The 20,787-nt window shown below is 42.8% G+C and overlaps 1 protein-coding gene across 4 annotated transcripts in view; it reads left to right on the top strand.

The window, feature by feature from the left end:
- The window catches only part of STK39 (serine/threonine kinase 39), a 468,977-nt gene that overhangs the window by 220,259 nt on the left and 227,931 nt on the right, over positions 1–20,787 (top strand). For all 4 annotated transcript variants that reach the window (XM_033423490.2, XM_033423491.2, XM_033423488.2 and 1 more), the window contains exons 2-3: positions 4,592–4,704; positions 19,898–20,006. In XM_033423490.2, the coding sequence (XP_033279381.1) occupies positions 4,592–4,704; positions 19,898–20,006 (222 nt within the window). The remainder of the gene's footprint in view (positions 1–4,591; positions 4,705–19,897; positions 20,007–20,787) is intronic.

Below are 20,787 nucleotides of genomic sequence, written 5' to 3'. Positions count from 1 at the left end.
GGTTTGGTGGTGCTGAATTCTTTTAGCTTTTGCTTGTCTGTAAAGGTTTTAACTTCTCCGTTGAATCTGAATGAGATCCTTGCTGGGTGGAGTAACCTTGGTTGTAGGTTTTTCTCTTTCATCACTTTAAATATATCCAGCCACTCCCTTCTGGCTTGCAGAGTGTCTGCTGAAAGATCAGCTGTTAACCTCATGGGAATTCCCTTGTGTGTTATTTGTTGTTTTTTTCCTTACTGGTTTTAATATTTTTCTTTGTATTTAATTTTTGAAAATTTGATTAATATGTGGTTTGGCATGTTTTTCCTTGGATTTATCCTGTATGGGACTCTCTGTGCTTCCTGGGCTTGATTGACTATTTCCTTTCCCACGTTAGGGAAGTTTTCAACTGTAATCTCTTCAAATATTTTCTCAGTCCCTTTCTTTCTCTCTTCTTCTTCTGGGACCCCCCCTTATAATTCGAATGTTGGTGGGTTTAATGTTGTCCCAGAGGTCTCTGAGACTGTCCTGCATTATTTTCATTGCTTTTTCTTTATTCTGCTCTGCAGTAGTTATTTCCACTATTTTATCTTCCAGGTCACCTATCCGTTCTTTTGCCTCAGTTTTTCTGCTATTGATTCCTTCTAGAGAATTTTAAATTTGATTTATTGTGTTGTTCATCATTGGTTGTTTGCTCTTTAGTTCTTCTAGGTTCTTGTTAAATGTTTCTTGTATTTTCTCCTTTCTGTTTCCAAGATTTTTTTTTTTTTTTGTGGTCCGCGGGCCTCTCACTGTTGTGGCCTCTCCCGTTGCAGAACACAGGCTCCGGACGAGCAGGCTCAGTGGCCATGGCTCATGGGCCCTGCTGCTCCGTGGCATGTGGGATCTTCCCGGACCAGGACACGAACCCGTGTCCCCTGCCTCGGCAGGCGGACTCTCAAACACTGCGCCACCAGGGAAGCCCTGTTTCCAAGATTTTGGATCATCTTTACTATCATTATTCTGAATTCTTTTTCAGGTAGACTGCCTATTTCCTCTTCATTTGTTAGGTCTGGTGGGTTTTTACCTTGCTCCTTCATCTGCTGTGTGTTTCTGTCTTCTCATTTTGCTTATCTTACTGTGTTTGGGGTCTCCTTGTTGCAGGCTGCAGGTTCGTAGTTCCCATTGTTTTTGGTGTCTTCCCCAAGTGGGTAAGGTTGGTTCAGTGGGTTGTGTAGGCTTCCTGGTGGAGGGGACTGGTGCCTGTGTTCTGGTGGATGAGGCTGGATCTTGTCCTTCCTGTGGGCAGGACCACGTCTGGTGGTGTGTTTTGGGGTGTCTGTGAACTTATTATGATTTTAGGCAGCCTCTCTGCTAATGGGTGGGTTTGTGTTCCTGTCTTGCTAGTTGTTTGACATAGGGTGTCTAGCAGTGTAGCTTGCTGGCCGTTGAGTGGAGTTGGGTCTTAGCGTTGAGATTGAGATCTCTGGGAGAGCTTTTGCCGTTTGATATTTCGTGGGTCCGGGAGGTCTCTGGTGGACCAGTGTCCTGAACTCAGCTCTCCTACCTCAGAGTCTCAGGCCTGACTGACACCCGGCTGGAGCACCAAGACTCTGTCAGCCATATGGCTCTAAACTCCGGAGCTCCACAGTCAGAGGCCCTCTTTTGCATGTGCTGTCTCTCCCCTTCTGCCATTTTTAATTTTTTAATTAATTGATTGATTTATTTTTGGTTGTGCCAGGTCTTAGTTGCAGCATGTGAACTCTTAGTTGTGGCATGCATGTGTGATGTAGTTCTCTGACCAGGGATCGAAGCTGCGTCCCCTGCATTGGGAGGCGAATTCTTAACCACTGAGCCACCAGGGAAGTCCCTGTCTTTTCATTTTGTCAGTGGTTTCCTTTGCTGTGCAAAAGCCAGCTCAACATCCCTTCCCCTTTTTAGAATTCTTCTTTGTGTCCATATTCTTGCGTTTGTCTGTGGAAACCAGAAGGCTTTTATAGTCAAGAGCTTAACTGATTGGGCGTGGTAGTCCCATGTCATGTACACTTATTTTACCGTTTCTGGGAGTTTGTTTTCTTCTTTCCTGTTTTGCAGTTTTCCCAATGTGAGAATGTTCTGGGATGTGGATGGAGGATGGAGGGGTGGGATTGGGGGGCGATTTACAACAGGTAGGGCTGAGCTTCCCATCAGCAGCTTGTTAAAGACTTTTGTTGATTTCTCTGCTGGGTACCAGGCCCAGCGCTAACTTGCTACTTATCACTTTCTCTGTGGCTCCCTTCAGTGATGGTCTCTTGTTCTGGAGACCTTGACTGGAAAATACACTCTGCTATCAGCAGGGCTCTTTGTAGTGTTTGGCCCTGGTATCTGGAGCATTCTTGGATTGAGCCCAACATGCTGCGATCTGCAGGGCCGGTGAGGTTGATCCAGTGGGACTTGGAGTAACAGCTGATGGAGAAGCAGTGAGGTTAGGGACAGGCAGCCCCTTTTAAACAACCTGTGACAGTGGCGTTTGCTCCTTGCACTGAGCTCTAGAGAGAGTGAGGTTCTCTAGGTTGTTTCTCTTTTCTTCAACCATATAGGGCAGAAAATGTTTTCCTAGGAAGGGCAAAAGAGGGAAGGAAAGGGAGAGGTGCGCTTCTGACTTGTGGGAGGTAGGAAAAAACCATGGACGTTAGAGTCCTACAGACCTGACTCAGATCCCGGCTCAGGTACTTGTTAACTGTGTGGGCAAGTTTTCCGAGTCCCAGTGTTCTCACATATAAAATGAGGCTAATAACAAAAACTGCACAGGCTTGTAACAAGAATTATGTGAGGAAAATGCCGACTATATAGTGGGTGGTCAGTATCTGTGGAGTTTCTTCCCCAGTGAACACAGGTGGGACTTCCTGGAACAGAAGCTGTGAACTTGGAGACCTGTCTTTGGAGCATTAGGGTGACCTGCTCGGGTCATAGATCAGGGGGCCAGAGCTGATGGTGAGACCACGGGGCAGAACTTCAGTGCTTAAACACACCTATTTGGGCGCTTCTTTGGGGTGGGAAAGCCTTGATTTGCACAAGAAGTGTCCTGCCTTTCCCTCACGTGTGTCAGGAAATCTAAAACTGGTCTCCCCTCCTTATTGACAAAAGATCCTCCCTCCTGCCCTTTGGACGAGATTCGGTGACTCATTTGGGAAAGAGTACCCAAAGAAAAACTTGAAGGAGAAAAGTGGACGGTCACATCTGCCCCCTTTTGCACAGTCCCGAGTACAGGCTGTTTCTCTCCTTGGCAGTCTTGCAGGGAGAGGATTTATGTGATGAGAATGAGATTTTTGGTATTCTTTGCAGAATTGAGATGCCTTAACCTGGAGGTCTTTTTGCCCCTACGGAATACAAATCCGATTAGGAGCTCTTTGTTCTCTGCCACAAATCATTACACGTCTGCAGTTTGCTCTTATAAAATATGGATGCTGACACGACTCTGCCTCTTAGGAATTTGAGTGCATTAGCTAATGATCATGAAACCTTAGAAATGGGAAACGCATATGAATGCTGAGAGCTTTTGTAATTACACATTTGCATCATTTTGCTTGGTATCCTTGAAGAGTCCTGCTTTCAGCATGAGAATACTCAGGTTGATTCCTGTTCTTCTAATTGTAGAGCAAAATTGGAAGACATAAGCTCACAGAGTGCTCAGAGTAGATAAGTTGTCACAGCATCTCATGGAAGCCCTGAAGTAGCTCAGGCTGGAGTGGTTTGGTTTGGGCTCAAGGGGGAGAAGAGCTTGAGATACTGTAAAGGCACTGAAATGGGAAGGCATCAGCACGAGACGATGGTAATGGCGTCCACGCAGGGGTGTGCTTAGATGCTTATGTCTCTTATTCTTTTTTTAAAAAATTAATTAATTATTTTTGGCAGCATTGGGTCTTCGTTGCTGTGCTCGGGCTTGCTCTAGTTGCGGTGAGCGGGCTTCTCATTGCAGTGGTTTCTGTTGCAGAGCACGGGCTCTAGGTGCACAGGCTTCAGTAGTTGTGGCTTGAGGGTTCCAGAGCACAGGCTCAGTGGTTGTGGCGCACGGGCTTAGTTGCTCCATGGCATGTGGGATCTTCCCGGACCAGGGCTCGAACCCGTGTCCCCTGCATTGGCAGGCGGATTCTTAACCACTGCTCCACCAGGGAAGCCCTCTCTTATTCTTGTGACATGAGACCCATCACTTTCTCAGCCTTTGTTCTGGGCAGCAGTGAACACCCTGTATTGCAATGGGCTCTTTTTTTTTTTTTTTTTTACACCTTTATTGGGGTATAATCGCTTTACAATGGTGTGTTAGTTTCTGCTTTATAACAAAGTGAATCAGTTATACATATACATATGTTCCCATATGCAATGGGCTCTTTTGATGTGGGTCACCGTCCTGGATTGTTAAGCCTCTGAAGTGCAGGTACTGTCTTTGTATTCTCTAGAAACATGCAGTTTTTCCTTTTTCTCCTTCATAGAATTATTTTCGGACTTAAGAAACTCTTTAAAAAGATGTCAAATGATAATGTTTTGAATACTTGGAGTAGAAACTTAAAAAAATAGATATTAATTTGTGAAGGGGGTCACAGATAGTAACCAGACAGCGTGCCACTTGATAGCTGATGTTGTTTTTATTTCATTTCAGGCAGTGGCGCTACAGCTGTGGTGCAGGCTGCTCTATGTAAACCCAGGCAAGAACGTGTAGCAATAAAGCGGATCAACTTGGAAAAATGCCAGACCAGCATGGATGAACTATTAGTAAGTAAAAGTGAAGGGGATACTGCTCGTTGCTTTTCTTAACTCATGGATACATAGAGATGGGCCGGAGAAGCAGGAGAGCAGAGAGCAGAGGCAACTTGGTGTTTTCTCCTGTTCGGACACACTTATTTCTTGGAAAGCAGCCCACATGGCTTTTTTCCCCTTATGATTGTGTTGTGTAATATACAGCTTACTTTGCTTTGACAAACAGAATTTTGCTCAGTCCTCATAATCCCCAGGTGGGGAGGGCCTCAGTGTTAACACTCTTTTTTATGAAATGAGGGAACAGACTCAGATGACCTAAGGTCATGTGATACTGAGTGCAGAGACTCAGATGACCTAAGGTAATGTGATACTGAGTGCAGAGTTAGATGGTGAGCTTCTGGTCCTCAGTCTTGAATCCTGATGCAACTAGGACTTAAATTTGCTGGTCATTTTGGCTTTCATAAATTACAAAATCTCCTATAAATTTCAGTTATTCAAAATACTGCTGGGTAGCTTGCATTCTTATTGGCTAATGACAGGAGTTTATTTTTTGTACAGGGCAACTTGTACTTCTTCTAAATAAAGTACATTACATAAATAACTGGAGCTTGTCGGTGTGGATATGACTGTAGTACCACTGGTTGGTTGAAGGAACATTTGCTTTAGGCTTAGCTGACTCATTATTAAATGAAGAGCTTGGCAAATGGTTATTAGTTGCCCAGCAAACTGTGAAGGGTTTGAGAGTTTAATCTCATAAATATAGTTGTCGATCCGCCGGCCAATTTTCTTTTTTTCCTTTTGGTCATTTATTTGAGGATAATAGAATACTGCAGTGGAGGAGTTAACTGATTGGTTATCCCAGCACTAATCCCAGGACAAATATTAGTCCAATAGCTCCATACACGCTACAAAGTGTAATGACAGTTGGCTCCCAATGAAGAAGCCTTTTGTTAAAGCCTACATTGGGGGAATGGAATGTCATTAACAAGAGCTTTTTTGTCTTTACTCAGAATATAGCTTTTACTTCAGGCATAATTACAGTACACAACTATAGTATAAATTAAGTACTAGGATAAAGCTGTACTTTTCCAGATCTGTTTGGTCTTACATTTCAAATTAGACTACACAAGGCATAGTTTTCACTGGGATTGAAGCAGCAGATTGCCTTCTAAACCTCAGATTAAAGGAAGGGCTTCCACAACTTAATGTTAATTTCCAAAAAAAAAAAACTTTTTTTTTTTTTTGCATACATTTAAGGCTTTTACTCTCTTCGAAATTTCAGCTGTGCTTTGCTCTTACTGAAATTATTACTGCATACTTCTGTTGCTTGTTATCACGATGACCAATAAAATTGTGCCTTTGTCATCGGACCAGTTTTCAAGATCACTTTCCGGAGTGGAAAAAGCTTTAAACAAACTGTGGAGAGAGCTGTGTCCTGCTTTCGCCACTAACTTGTTTTTCAATTTTCGTCAAGTTACCTAACGGCTCTGCACGCTTTAAAAAGAGCTGAATCCCAAGATCTCTAAGATCCCATTAGGAGTCCTCAAGTTCTGTGACTATACAAAGTACACATTAAGTTTTAAAAAACCTTGGAGTATACATTTATACTTATGCCCTATTTGGAAATAGCACTCTTGGCCATGACAACTTTGCCCATGACAGTTGTATTTGATCGTGGTGTTCTGTTGGAGGTCTCACAGCCATCTTTTTACCACCAGCAGAATATTTGTACAGAATATGTGTAAGGCTTGTGTGTACTTGTATCTGACAGCTCTGAAAGCAGCCTGCTGGGCTGATGCTTTGGTCTCTGGTTCCTACCAAGCTGTCAGTTGCCCAAAGCTTCCGTGTTTTCCCCTTGCTGACTTCTTACCAGCAGTCGGCTGCCAGCGATGATAGCTGTGTAAGGGTCCTAGTGGAGGCATGAGGGAGAGACTGTCATTCCGGGCCATTTTCTCTATAACCCCGGCACCAGGAACCATAGCTGTGTCATTTGGAGTTACTCGTAATTTAGCCAGAGCTGTCACTGTGAGGACTGGTGTTTTATGGCTTTGTGCTTGGCTCCATTAATCTGAGGTCTTAAGATTTACAAGTTTGCTTATTAGCAGTTAATTTATTTCTTTCGTTCTTCGCCCCTGCACCCCCGTCCCTGCAATGCCCATGTTGTGTTAATGGAGTATAGTGTATGTGCATAATTATCTGTTTTTCATTTTAAAAGATGTATTGATTTGTTGCTCTGATCTTTCCTTAATTTTGAACCTTTGACCTTTCGATGTCTTGCTATTTCTAGGGATGGGGAGAATGGCTCTGGTTGTTTAGGACACAAAACTCCCAGGTCCTTTGCAAACAAAAAGAAATGGAATTTACAGTATAGGCTGCCTAAAGTTGTCAGGCTTCTGTAGCCCAGCTATCGGCCCGTGATTGTGTGGCGCAAAGTTGCTGTAATCCTTTTCGATTTCTAATCCTGCTGCTGCTCGCGCTTTTATTATCTCTGTGGGTTCACATTTTGGCAGTGTTTGGACATCCGGTATCCTAATAATCCTTTAATTCTGTGTGTGTGTGTATTATATACAGGTCAGTGCCTTGTGTCATTTCACAAACTGTGCCCTGTGTTGACTGGAAACCATTGTCCTTATAAGAAACAATGGCCGCTGGAATCCTTATCTTGTGGGAGTGTTATGTTATAGAAGTCACAGTTATCAGCTATTTGCTGGCTACAGGAACAGCTGCCTCCCCTGTTGAAACTCTCACCTCCCACCCCTACTGTCTGCCCTGTCCCTACCCCGCTGCCCTGACTTCCATAGGTGGGATTTACCCATGGAGGTTGGGTATGATGGCAGAGAACAGTTTTGGAAAACTGGCCCTGGACTCTGCTTCTTTATGTGATGGAGGCTGTCCGAGTTTTCCATGGTCATAGAGTTTGTTCGAGGTTTGACTGAAGAAGATTCGAGTGGTCATGATTTCTTTTCCTTTTTTTAAATTTATTTTTTAATTGAAGTATCATGATTTCTGAAGCAAAGTAATAATCACGGTGTCATCTTCTCTGAGAATGAAGGGAGGAAAAGAAATGTTCAGTGAGATCACTGGTGCTAAACAATTGGTAATTTAAATAAAATTTATGCTGTTGAAATAAGTACTGTAATATCCTCAGAGATACTAATTTATTTGGTAAATACTTGAGTTTCTCCATTGTGCTTAGGCCCGTAAAAAGGATGAGTTTGGGGTATATACATGAGAGGACAAAGGTATACGCTCACTAAAAATTCATTTCATTTTAACAATTAGATTAGAACACCCTAGAGTAAATGTTTTCCTTGGCATCACATGAGTAGCATTTAACCTACTCAGTCTAAACTAATTGTTTTTCTATGCATTGTTTTGAATTTTCTTATGTGTTTTTGACTTTGGCTTATACATCCTAATCTTGCTAGGTTTGATGATCTTGGTGGTTAATTTTCCAGGAGCCAAGGGGTTTTACTGGTCTGTTCTATATTCTTAACCATCCCAACCTAGATACTTTGATAATTTCTGAGAGTTGTTAATCCCATGTTTGTTGTTAACCCCATATTTTGTTAATCCCACAGTGTTAAAAATGACTAATTATAATTAGCTTAACACCCTCTGGGAGATATAGTTTTAGAGCAGAATTTGTTCACTCCATAGTTATTAAAACCCTGCTAGATGGTAGGCACTGAGCTAGATGGTGGGAAAACAAAGAGGGGTCTTTTTTGTTGTGGAGCCCAGGGACTGGCCAGTGAGTCTCTTCATTTTGGTACTGGGTTGGTGAGATGTTTGAGCTAGGAATATCTTTCTGCAGATTTCCTCTTTATTTGTCTAGAAATGGGTTAGCAGATCGATAGATTCTCTAATGTGTACTCCATTGAGGAAGTTCTTGCTTTCCAGTAGGAACCTAAGGCTTGCTAAGTGGGTCTGACCCACCGTCATGCAGACTAGTATATTCTTGTTGATCTAGATGGCCTCGAGGTTTCTTGAAAGGCCTTGGTTCTCTGGTTTGTGGTCAACCTCAAAGGTGAGGGATGCTACTCGAGGGCACACTTGGCTTCCGTTAAAATTTATTACGTGGGTGGAGAATTTATTCCATGGTCAGATGACTTTTCTGAAGTCATCCATCTTTTTCAGTCTCTGTTAAACCAGGTGACAGTGAATTCCATAAATGTGACACAGTCCTTCCTTTTATTTATCCTAAATCCCACTTTTTTCAGCCTTCAGGGCACACTCTCCTTTAGTTCTACCCAGGGATTGTTGACCATTTTGGGTCATCATCTTACTTGACTTTATGATTTTTAGATTTTAATCATATCCTTCTCAATTTTTTTTCTCTAGACTAGAATTCTCATATTTTTAGTCTGTCCTTGGTACTGAGTCACAGAAAACTCAGTACCATTTTCTCATTCTTTAATTTACATCAGTGCTATCAAATCTTACAGTTTAATTCTTAAGGGCAGGAACGCTTTAGGTGTAGGAAAAACCATGGCCCTGGACTTGGACAAAGTGCTTATTTCTTAAAAAACACCTATGCACCAGTGATGAATGCTGCAATTTGTGGTAGAGGGAAGATTGCTTCCTGGGTCAGAGGGCCTGCATTCTCCACTTGGGTCCTGGACTTGGGATGAATCACTTTCACTTCTGGTGCACAGTCTCCTCATTTGTTCAATAAGGAAGTATACTCGAAGGCAAAAATTTATTTTCACCACCAAAAGTTCTATGATTCTGTGTATTTAAAAATTAATTCTTTTAATGAAATCCCCTTTTAAAATCATTTAAATAGAAACACTAATTACTAGCAAATTATGCTTTATAATTCAGGATGCTTTATAATTCAGGATAGCGTCAAGTCACTCCAGTGTTGTGGTGTAACGGTAAAAATTCACCATAAATTCGTAGATTTGGGTACACAGAGGGCCATCTGTTTCTCCTATGTACATAATGAAAAAATTTCTCAGTCTTGAAATAGAACAACTCTAGCATTTGCCCTTCTCTTCCTGTATCATCTTATAAAGATATTTTGCTCTCACTGACAGTATTTGTAAGTAAATCGTGCTTACATTGCTCAGAACGAAGCCCTGCTCATTTTGCTTTCTGCTATAGTGCTATTTTATTTATATATTTATTTTTTAATAAATTTCTTTCTTTCTCCTCCCGCCGCCCGGCGCAGGCTTCTGATTGCAGTGGCTTTTCTTGTTGTGGAGCACAGACTCTAGGCACATGGACTTCAGTAGCTGTGGCACGTGGGCTCAGTAGTTGTAGCTCACAGGCTCTAGAGTGCAGGATCAGTAGTTGTGGCACATGGGCTTAGTTGCTCCGCAACATGTGGGATCTTCCCAGCCCAGGGCCCGAACCTGTGTCACCTGCATTGGCAGGTGGATTCTTAACCACTGCACCCCTAGGGAAGTCCCTATTTTATTAATTATTTTGCTTTTCTCTTGATCTGCAGTTCCCTCTGTACTCCCCTTTCTCTACCCCTGACCCTTTACCTTTTCCCCCTCACTCCTTCCATACTTTCCTTCCATTTCTTTAGAGGAATGAATTAGCTATGATTTGTAGGTTATTTTGGAGAATAAAGCTCTAGATACTGACTTTGCCCAATGGTCATTTGAGAGAATAGTTATCTCCTATTATCTGACACAGGCTTCTCTCTTCCTTTTAAAATTAAATTATAGTATTTGGGGACCTCTAAGCAGTTCCTCTAGTCAGAAGGCGTTTTTTCCCTTTTAATTGAGATTTTAAAAAATGAAGAAGAAAATTTCTTCTGGTGCATTTTAACCCAATCTCTGTAATTGTGTTAATACTTTCGCAAATCTTGTTTATTATAGAAAAAAATTTATACCAGTTTGAGGACATCAGCTTAAAAAGCTGGAAGCTATAATGTATGTGTTTTCTCTGTTGTGTCAGTGAAAGTACTTTCCATTCTTTTTGAACTAAAGAACTTTCTAATTAGTAAATTAATTATTCATATCCCAGCACATCCCTTGTGATATGTGGTAATAAATTGCATTTGGCTATTTCTTGTAGAATCTTTTGTTCCAAGGGTATAGCGTTAAAATATAAGCCTACTTCACTGAGTGTAGTACTATTTTGAGCATTTCAGTCTCAAGTATTACATTTTATAGTGTCATTTGTCCCTTGCCACTTGGCTTTGTAATTATTTTCATATGATTTGATGTTTGTGCTTACCCAAGTATAGTCCAATTGAGGGCAGAATTAGAAATGAGAACTTTTGGATAATTTGAGGACGTACCATTTTGTTTTGTTTTGTTTTGTTTTGTTTTTTGCGGTATGCGGGCCTCTCACTGCTGTGGCCTCTCCCATTGCGGAGCACAGGCTCCGAACGTGCAGGCTCAGCGGCCATGGCTCACGGGCCCAGCCGCTCTGCGGCATGTGGGATCTTCCCGGACCGGGGCATGAACCCGTGTCCCCTGCATCGGCAGGCGGACTCTCAACCACTGCGCCACCAGGGAAGCCCAGGACGTACCATTTTTAAGAAATTAGAGAATATCACATATGCAAAAGTAACTTATTTTTACAGCTCTAAAGTTACATTAGCTTAGGAATATGTATAATTTGGCTGGAGAAAAATAATTTTCTTTTTGGAACGTTAAATTTAAAAGTTATAGCAGATCCAGATAATAATTAAATATCCTAATTGAATTTACTTTTAAGTATTCTTATACATTTGTTAGAAATGGCTTGCTAAAATGTTTAACATCTCTCTTTTTTTTTTTTCAAAATGTAAACAGAAATTAACATTTCAAGGCCCCTCAGGTTTCTGGACTTATATGTGCTTGGTAACAGAGAGACCCAGTACATACTCATTTTCAGAGTAGGAGAAAACGGGGAAAACATTCCCAGATTGAATGAATACAACTTCAGTTACATCTTTTTTTTTTTTTTTTTTTTTAATCACTTTTGCCATCCTCATAAACTTCTGGAAAATGTTATTGCTTGGGTTGAGACAGATGGTTCTGTTCTTTCCTATGTTATTGTCTTTCTTATTTTGGTTTGATTATATTTCCACAATTAATTAAGCTGACTCTGAAAAAGAAGGACTCGGAAACAGGGAGAAGGCTGAAGAGTGTTCAGCGGGGTTTCTGCCTCTGTTCCCTGGCAGAACCCCAGACTGCAGATCATACCCAAGCGTGGGACACGGGAGGCCGCAAAAAAGAAACACACGTTTCACCTTGCACTCTTATCCTTTGGTGATGAAGGCAAAAATAGCAGCAGTGCTGAAAACTGGCCTGGAGGTTTCTAGCAGCATTAATTGGCTGACAAGAAAGATGCTTCGTGTTTCTGTTTTTAACGAAGTCTTCGACTTTATTTTTCCCAGTATACCCAGTCATGGACAGTTAAATGATCAGATAGCAGTTGTTGACAGCTGAGTCTGATTCAGATTCCTGATGGCCAGCTTAAGAGCTTGCAGAACCCATAAGGCATCCTTGTTACTGTTTGCTGAAGAACTTTTTCAGCCAACTCTGGAAGAAAATGGTTCTTCCCCATTGAACTTTGCACATCACTCCTTTACTCTTTGCTTTCTTTCCTCTCCTTGGAAAGAGTTATTTTCTCTTGGTGAAAAATAACTATGGCGGCGACTTTTTCATTTCCAAGCAAAATTCTTTAGTTTTTTGGGGAACAGTTTTTGCAGAATGACCATCATTCATAACCAAGTAGATAGGCCCTGGGATGGGCATTCTGTTCTGTAGGAAGTAGATATTTACCCATTGTGATTTCTCTGCTGATTTCAAGGGATTTTCCAGACCTACCTCCAGCTCCCCTGATACTTTACCTTTTACAACTGCTCTCTCTAGTTTTAAATACTTCTCCACAGACACTGATTAAGGCTATCACAAAATTTGTTTCCCTTTTCCTAATTTCTTACAAGTGTTTCCCTGTCTTCAAAACATCTAGACTTCCCCCATTTCTAATCCTGTCTTCAACTGGACTGTACTTGGATAGACAGATACCAAATCATAATGAAAATAATTATAAAACTAACTGGTGAGGGACATTGGTTGATTTACTCATAAATAGTACAGGTCAGAATATGTGACTTAACTCTTCCTTGAGTAGGTTTTTTCCTATTGGTACTCTTATTTTAAAAGAGGCAGAAGTTTGCTGCATATGTGGCATTTAATTTTTTGTAATTAAAAAACCCTCACAATGACATTTTTCATGATTGAAAATGACAGTCCAAAAAATACAGTGCTCTTAGGAGAGCTTTGTCATCTTTTCCTTCCAATTCTTGGCTGACATTTGAAATCATTGAAGTTTATGGGTTTTTTTTTTCTTTTTCTTAAAAAAAAAATTCAGCTACTTACAGTATTGGGTTACTTGTGAATGTTGATGAGCTTACCCTTCATAATGATGCTGATGTTACAGAAGTGCAAGCCTGAGGACGACTTTCTGAAAAGTGTTTTCAATTAACGCGGTGACCCTCATATCATTTAAGGAATTCTTTAGATGCTTGGAGGGTGTTGCATACATTTTAAAGATGTATTTGGTTATCTCTTGCATTTGGAAATGTACGTTTTATTTGATAGTATTTGTGGGTCATATATTTATTTTTCCTTTTTAGATTAAGTGACAGTGTGGAAATGTGCTCGGGAGGTAGATGTTTCTCTCAGCATTTCCTTGAAAGAATGAATGCATCTCAGTGCTTAGCTGGAAAGCAGCGCTTCTCAGCCTTCGCTACACAGTAGAATCACCTGGGAGCTTTTGAAAAATTTCATTCCCAGGCTGTGTCGTAAACCAATTTTACATCAGTGTCTCTGGGGCTGAGATCCAGGCATTGGTATTTTTTAAAGCTCCCGAGGCAGCCAAGGTTGAGAACAAGTACTTCAGAATAAAGTTAGAAGTAGCACCTCCTCAGATTTAACTGCGCGTGGTGTTGGAACTTGGGTGGGTGTGACTTCTCAACCAGGCTGAGTAGGATATTTTGCCACCGGTATCAGATGAAGAAGAATTTATTGAAGATTTAGCTAAGGTATTAGAATATGCTAATTTGGTTAAGTATAGTTTACTCTTTTGAATTCAGGATCCATTTAAATCTCTTTCCTTTTAGCACTTTGTGAGTCGCATCGTCTTCAGGACAACAGAAACTAGACTTTAACTTTTTCCTAATTCTTCTGTCTCCAAGCTCTTTTTTGTTTCTCTTTGTTCTGAAAGCTTGGCATAAGTATCTGTTTAGACTTCTTAATTTCAAAAGCGTTTGAGGCAGCATACTAGATACATGAAGTATGATGAGGTGGTATAAATTAAACACAGGATGAGATACTAAGGGAAAACACAGTTGAGGATGTTGTGGAGTTAGGAATGAAGCGAAAAACTCATGGTCCGATGACCTGGACACGTGTTACAGGACACTCCTTGAGCCAGCAGGGCACAGAGCGTGTTCATTATGTGACGTTTCTGTGGGGAAGGGTGAGGGCTGCCGCTAAGGGCTGTCTCTGTGCCTCTGAGACTTCAGGCGGGAACGTGGGACACATGGGGTTAGTGATCGGCGTGGGCATGCTCACACACAAAGGAGGAACTGAGACACCGAGGGACTGACTTTCAGCCTTCCTGTCATGTGCTAGGCCTTCTGCAGGGAGTTGTATAGATCTCATTTTGCTTATTTCACAACAGTCCTGGGTAGATGGCATTATTAAGCTTGTATTACAGAAAAGGATTCTGAGGCTCAGAGATGCTGGATGACCTGCGCAGGTAATCAGGCTGTGGTCAGTGGCAAAGCCAAGCTTCCAAGCCAGCTGTGTCTTAGAGTGCAGCCCTTCCGAAGTGGCTCCTGCTGGCTCACATCCCTGTTAATCATGGTTCCTGCTTATTCTCAGTGATAGTAATAGGAGAAAAAAATTTGGGGGGGGGGGGATGGTTAGACAAAGGCCATATAGCAATATTAGAAAATTGCTCATAAATATTTAAACACAGTTTTTTGTTTTTTTTTTTAATTTAAAACTTCCCCGGCTTCCCTGGTGGCGCAGTGGTTGAGCGTCCGCCTGCCGACGCAGGGGACGCGGGTTCGTGCCCCGGTCCGGGAGGATCCCACGTGCCGCGGAGCGGCTGGGCCCGTGGGCCACGGCCGCTGAGCCTGCGCGTCCGGAGCCTGTACTCCGCAACGGGAGGGGCTGCGGCGGTGAGAGGCCTGCCTACCGCAAAAAAACCAAACCAAAACAAAAAAACTTCCCAGTTTTGGGGGGTAGTTTTTTTCCTCCCAGCTCATCACATTTTCAGGGTAGGACGCTTTATGTTTTTTTGTGCAGCCAAACCTAGTTTGTCCCATATAAGAGGGATGTGTCATGTCCTGTTTCGGCGAATTCATCCGGGCTGGGCCAGCAGCAGTGTGTGGGTGTCCCTCTTTGATCTGCCTTCGGCCCACATCGCTCCCAGCAGAGATGCTGCTGTGGCTGCCACTTTGGTGTTAGCAGGTGGAAAGGGTTTTTACTCGCTGCCCCATTTTAGGTCGCTTTTCCCACTCTTGTGAAATTTCACTTGTACTGCGTTTCAGGTGAAGCTGCAAGAGCAGATCCAGCTCTTCAAGCCACTGGGAAGCTTAAATACCGTGCTGTGGCTTGGTTTGGCACTTGATGACATGTCTGAGTCAGATTTCACTAGACTTCCAAGGGAGCCACTGTGTTACATTCCTTGACTATAGTTTTGGCAAATGTGTTGCCTGGGTTTCAGAGTTCTGTGAGTTCTTCCAACTTTGACCTCATGTTTTTCTCTCGCTTTGAATTTTTTACCCTTTCCCGTAGTTGTGAAATTCAAACCACTTTAATCCCACGATCTCCCACATTTCCAGCTTTGCCTCCTACCCCTTTCACGAGGTCTCACTCAGCTAGGCCTCGCCACCGGGCCTGTTCTCCTACCCTTCTTTCCAACCCTGGGGCCTGGGTTGCAGCCAGTCGTCTGTGCTCCTTCCTTTCACATCCCCGCCACCCGAGGGCCTGTCTGCCTGCCTTCTGCCACTTTGTCACTCAAAGTCTGGTTTCTGGACCTGAAGCATCAGCATCAGTTAGAAGCCTCTTAGAAATGCATAATCTCAGGCCCCACCCCAGACCTACTGGATCAGAATATGCATTTTCACAAGGTCTGCAGGTGATCTGTGTGCACATTCAGGTTTGAGCAGCGCTGCTCTAAGTCACACATCTTCCGTAGATTGTGTCCTAATTGAGGGAATAGAGTGTTGGAACCCAGCTATTCTGTAGGAAGAATTGGATAAAAAGGATTCTTTTTTCATCCATTTATTCATCTTTGGGTGATACTTTGGTTACTTTTAGGGACGGAAGGGATGAGTATGTTTGGGGGTAAATGGCTTTGCCTACCCATGTGGGTAAAGTTAAGGCACTGGGAAAAGCTTGGATAATTTAGTTGATAGGCTGTTACCAAGAAAGGATTCATACAGCAACCATCATCACTGTTGAAAGAAAATGGGGAGAGTAGTTCTGTAGAAAGAATATTTGACTCAAGTAATAGTTATATTTTTCAAGTTATAAAAAATACATAGGGGGCTTCCCTGGTGGCGCAGTGGTTGATAGTCTGCCTGCTGAAGCAGGGGACATGCGTTCATACCCCGGTCCGGGAGGATCCCACGTGCCGCGGAGCGGCTGGGCCCGTGGGCCATGGCCGCTGGGCCTGCGCGTCCGGAGCCTGTGCTCCGCAACGGGAGAGGCCGCAGCGGTGAGGGTCCCATGTACGGGGGGAGAAAAAAAAAAGATATATATATATATATATATATATATATGTATACATAATTGTCTTGGCTGGGTGGGGGTCCTCTTTCAGGCTGCAGACTTCTCTCTGCTTCCTCATGTGGTGGAAGGGTTGAGCTGGCTCTCTGAGGTCTCTTTTATAAGGGCACTAATCTCATTTTTGAAGGCTCCACCCTCATGACCTAATCACCTCCCAAAGGCCCCACTTCCTAATACCATCAGCTTAGGAATTTTGTAGGGACACAAACATGCAGAGCACAGCAAAATTATAAATACATTTGACCCCTGAACAATGCAGGTTTGAACTGTGGAGGTCCTCTTATACTTGTTTTCTTCAATAGTGAATACTATAGTACTACATGACTATGGTTGGTTGAATCTGAGGACATGGAGGAATGAAACCTTGGATACCTAGGGAGGATTTTTGATGAACGAAGGGTCGGCGTCCCCTACGTTGTTCAAGGGGAAACTGTATAAAAATTTTGTATCTCTGTAAAAGGCAACTAAGCAAAAGGTTTATATATAAATTAATTTAAGGGTTGGATAGGCCAGTATAACACCTATTTCTTCCTTTTTAAAAGTGTATTTCTACCCCGTTTGTGGAAATATCACTTAATATGGGGGTTCAGTGGTAGCACAGGTCATATCCCAAGGCAGAGTGACCGGTGTTTTTCCCTAAGGCAAGTTTCATCGTGTCATTACACATTAGAGGCTCTACTGCATGGAAAGGCTGTGTGGTAGAATAGGTGGTGTAGGAGTGGGGGATATGGACTCCTGGCCAAGCGGTGAAGAGGGCAGTGAGATTATGAGTGGTCAGACTGATGCAAGTCCCACCTCTCTTCTCAGGACCCACCTCTTCTTTGATCTGCCCTTACTCTGCTCATAGGGGTATATTAGTAGTGGTAGTATCTGTGTCTCTTCTTTTTTTTTAATCCTCAGGACTTTTAAATATCCAGCTGGTACCTCTAAGGCCCTGAAATTTGAAGGAATAGAATTTGATAAGTTACATCCATAGGCTATCTAAAACAGTTTCTCCATAGGTTAATTAAAAGAGTTTCTCTCTCTCTCTCTCTCTCTCTCTCTCTCTCTCTCTCTCTCTCTCTCTCTCACACACACACACACACACACACACACACACACACACACACACACACACAGAGTAGCTCACTGCCATCATCTCAGAGAATCTGATCCTCTAGGTAGGAAGTGATACTGGCCATCTAAATGCAAAGGTCTAAAAAAAACGTGTTTTTCCAGACTCTGACCCGGCTTTGCTTCCATGCAAAAGAATTTCCTGTCATATGAGCACCGGTTGTTGATTGTATGCTTTAATGATTTAAAAGTTTGGTGTTAGAGAGCTAGAAAGGCATTCATTTACATCGGATATAAAATGGTGAGAATGCAGAGCGCACACACTTGGAAGACACATTATTCTCATTTCTGTGAATAACGGGGGCATCTGTTTAAACTGGACCCTACATAGAGCTGCAGGCCTTCAAAGTGGGCCATCCCCACACCGAGCAGATGCTAGCCACTTGAAATAGGAATGCTGGTCAGCGTTCCATTTCTCCTTCAGAAGCGTCTTACGGTATCAAAACCTAACACCAGAAACAGATGGAAACTGGACCTTAGGTTTCAGATCTTCTTCAAAGGACAGGAGGTGCTGAATTGAAAAGTGTTAGATTTAGAAAACCTGTGATCAGTGAAGGGGATGAGGAAAATGATGAAGGGGAAGTATTGTCATAGAATGCAAGGAAAATAGAAAAATTAGTGATTTTCTTACAAGTTTATCCATGATAAAAAGCACCTAAATAAATGCATGTATTAAGATGTATATATGTGTTATATATCATGGTATTTAGGCCAAGTTAATTGACATGTAGGGTCACCTTAGTAATTTGAGGATTAAAGTAGTACTGGATATATAAAGATAGCAGCTCAGGGCTTCCCTGGTGGCGCAGTGGTTGAGAGTCCGCCTGCCGATGCAGGGGACGCAGGTTCGTGCCCCCGTCCGGGAGGATCCCACATGCCGCGGAGCGGCTGGGCCCGTGAGCCATGGCCGCTGGGCCTGTGTGTCCGGAGCCTGTGCTCCGCAATGGGAGAGGCCACAGCAGTGAGAGGCCCGCATACTGAAAAAAAAAAAAAAAAAAAAAAAAAGCAGCTCAAATTGGAATATTCTGGTTGGCAACTTTCAGTTAACGCAAAGTAGACACTCGTTGAAAATATTTACAGGATGCACAGATATACTTTTATTTCATCATAAATACATAATGACATAAGTGAGGTTTCTGTGATGACTTAGGTTAGTCATTCTTGTGGCTTTTGGTCAGCACCTTGAAAGTGAGTTACACTGGTCTGGTACCTTTGATTGAGGGTTAGCATTCAACTGACTTTTTTTTTTTTTTGCGGTACGTGGGCCTCTCACTGCTGTGGCCTCTCCCATTGCGGAGCACAGGCTCCGGACGTGCAGGCTCAGCGGCCATGGCTCACGGGCCCAGCCGCTCCGCGGCATGTGGAATCTTCCCGGACCGGGGCACGAACCCGTGTCCCCAGCATCGGCAGGCGGACTCTCAACCACCGCGCCACCAGGGAAGCCCTCCACTGACATTTTATAGGAGTCATGTGGCGGTAACATAAAACAGCAAACCAAAACCAACATGAGCTTGAGTATTGCAGAAAACTGTGGCTTGTTGAAGTTGCCCATGTGTTTGGTTTCAAAGCTTTGTTGTTTTGTCTTTTGATAAAACTTTTTTCTAAACTGTGACCCACAGAGCATTATTTTCCTGCATTGTTCCTGTGGATTCAACTATGACAGTTTGTCTACTGCAGGACTTCTCAGAGCCTTTGACAGTACTAACATACCCTGTGACGTGACGCCTGTAAACTGAGATGTAGTATCTGATGTTGCCCAAGCTTATTTCGTTTTACCAGCTGCCTCTCCCACCCCCACCTTGCTTTTTTCCTTGATGGAATATCTACCGTGGAAGATAGTTTGGGAAATGGTACTCTAGCATTTTTATAGGTAGTTTTTCATGTACCATCACAGCAGTGCTCAGAAACAAGCAGTTTTGTTGCCCCTTTTTGGATGAGTGAGGAACACCAGGGTTCAGGTTGGCACCAGGACCCAGGTCTCCTAATAGCTCACCAGTCTTTTATCTCTCTGTCGAGGCTTTGGGTTCAGGTAGGAGGCACTTATCACATATGGTCGCTGGGGGGGGTTGTAGAGCTGTGTGCTGATCTGAAGTTCCTCTGTCCTGTGGCTGGTCCTCAGGGCTCTGGGGTCTCCTGTAGAGGCCTTCCTAATTCTAGCAAGTTGATAACGAGGGTGAGAGAGTTAGTTTTCGTGTGGTTTCTGTGAAATAATGGTTTAGGCAGCTCCTTGCCCAGGTGTGCTTTAAGTAGGAAAGTTACCCAGATATTCAACTATGCACTTGTGTCTTGCTTCCTGATTTTCGCCCCATGGTACATGTCATGTTTTGCTTTTTTTATAGAAAGAAATTCAAGCCATGAGTCAGTGCAGCCATCCCAACGTAGTGACCTATTACACCTCTTTTGTGGTAAAAGATGAACTTTGGCTGGTCATGAAATTACTAAGTGGAGGTAAGTGGATTTTGTCATTTTTGTTTGTTTGCTTGTTTTCTTTTTTTCCTTTTGTGTGAGTCAGCATATTGAATAAGACTTTAGATTTGATCCCCTTACTCCCGTATTTATAAGTTTTCTTGGTTTATTCTTTGCCTAGAGAGTAAAGTCCGGATTTCTTCACATTGATATTCAGAGCCTTTCATAATTCAGCTTAACTTGTAGAATATCTGTGTCCTCTTTTACCCCGGCCTTCCAGGTGTGGGTGAGACTCCCCAGATGCCTTCTGCCCTCTGAGGTCTCTGTGTTGTTACTTAGCCCCAGATGTCTGTCTATCCTTCTCCATGTGCCCAAGTCCTAAAAGGCCCCATCCTCTCTGTAGCCACCCCTTACTCTCTTTAGAAAAGTTAACCAATCCTTCCTCTTTAAAGCTTTCATTCTTAACGTTATTCAAGTCTCTAACACACTGTAATGAGTTATTTCAGTGTGGTTTACTAAAGGTCCGTGGTGATGGAAATGTTCTGCGGCTGTGCTATCCAGTTTCTACTAGTGGCTCTTAAACATTTGACATGTGGCTAGTGTTACCCAGGGACTGAATTTCTATTCAATTTTAATTAGCTTACATTTAAATAACCTCAGGTGGCCAGGGGCCTATGGTATTGGACAGTGTAGTTTTAGATTGTGGATTTCATGAAGAAAGCATGTGGGAAGGTGAAGGAACTTTGCCTGTCTAGCCTCAGATCACTGAAGTTAAAAAAGCCACGGACAATTAAATTTATAAGACACTTTCCCATTCCTGTAT

This window comes from Orcinus orca, chromosome 7 (assembly GCF_937001465.1).
Source record: "Orcinus orca chromosome 7, mOrcOrc1.1, whole genome shotgun sequence".
Taxonomy (NCBI): domain Eukaryota; kingdom Metazoa; phylum Chordata; class Mammalia; order Artiodactyla; family Delphinidae; genus Orcinus; species Orcinus orca.
This window is presented reverse-complemented; position numbering and strand designations above follow the sequence as displayed.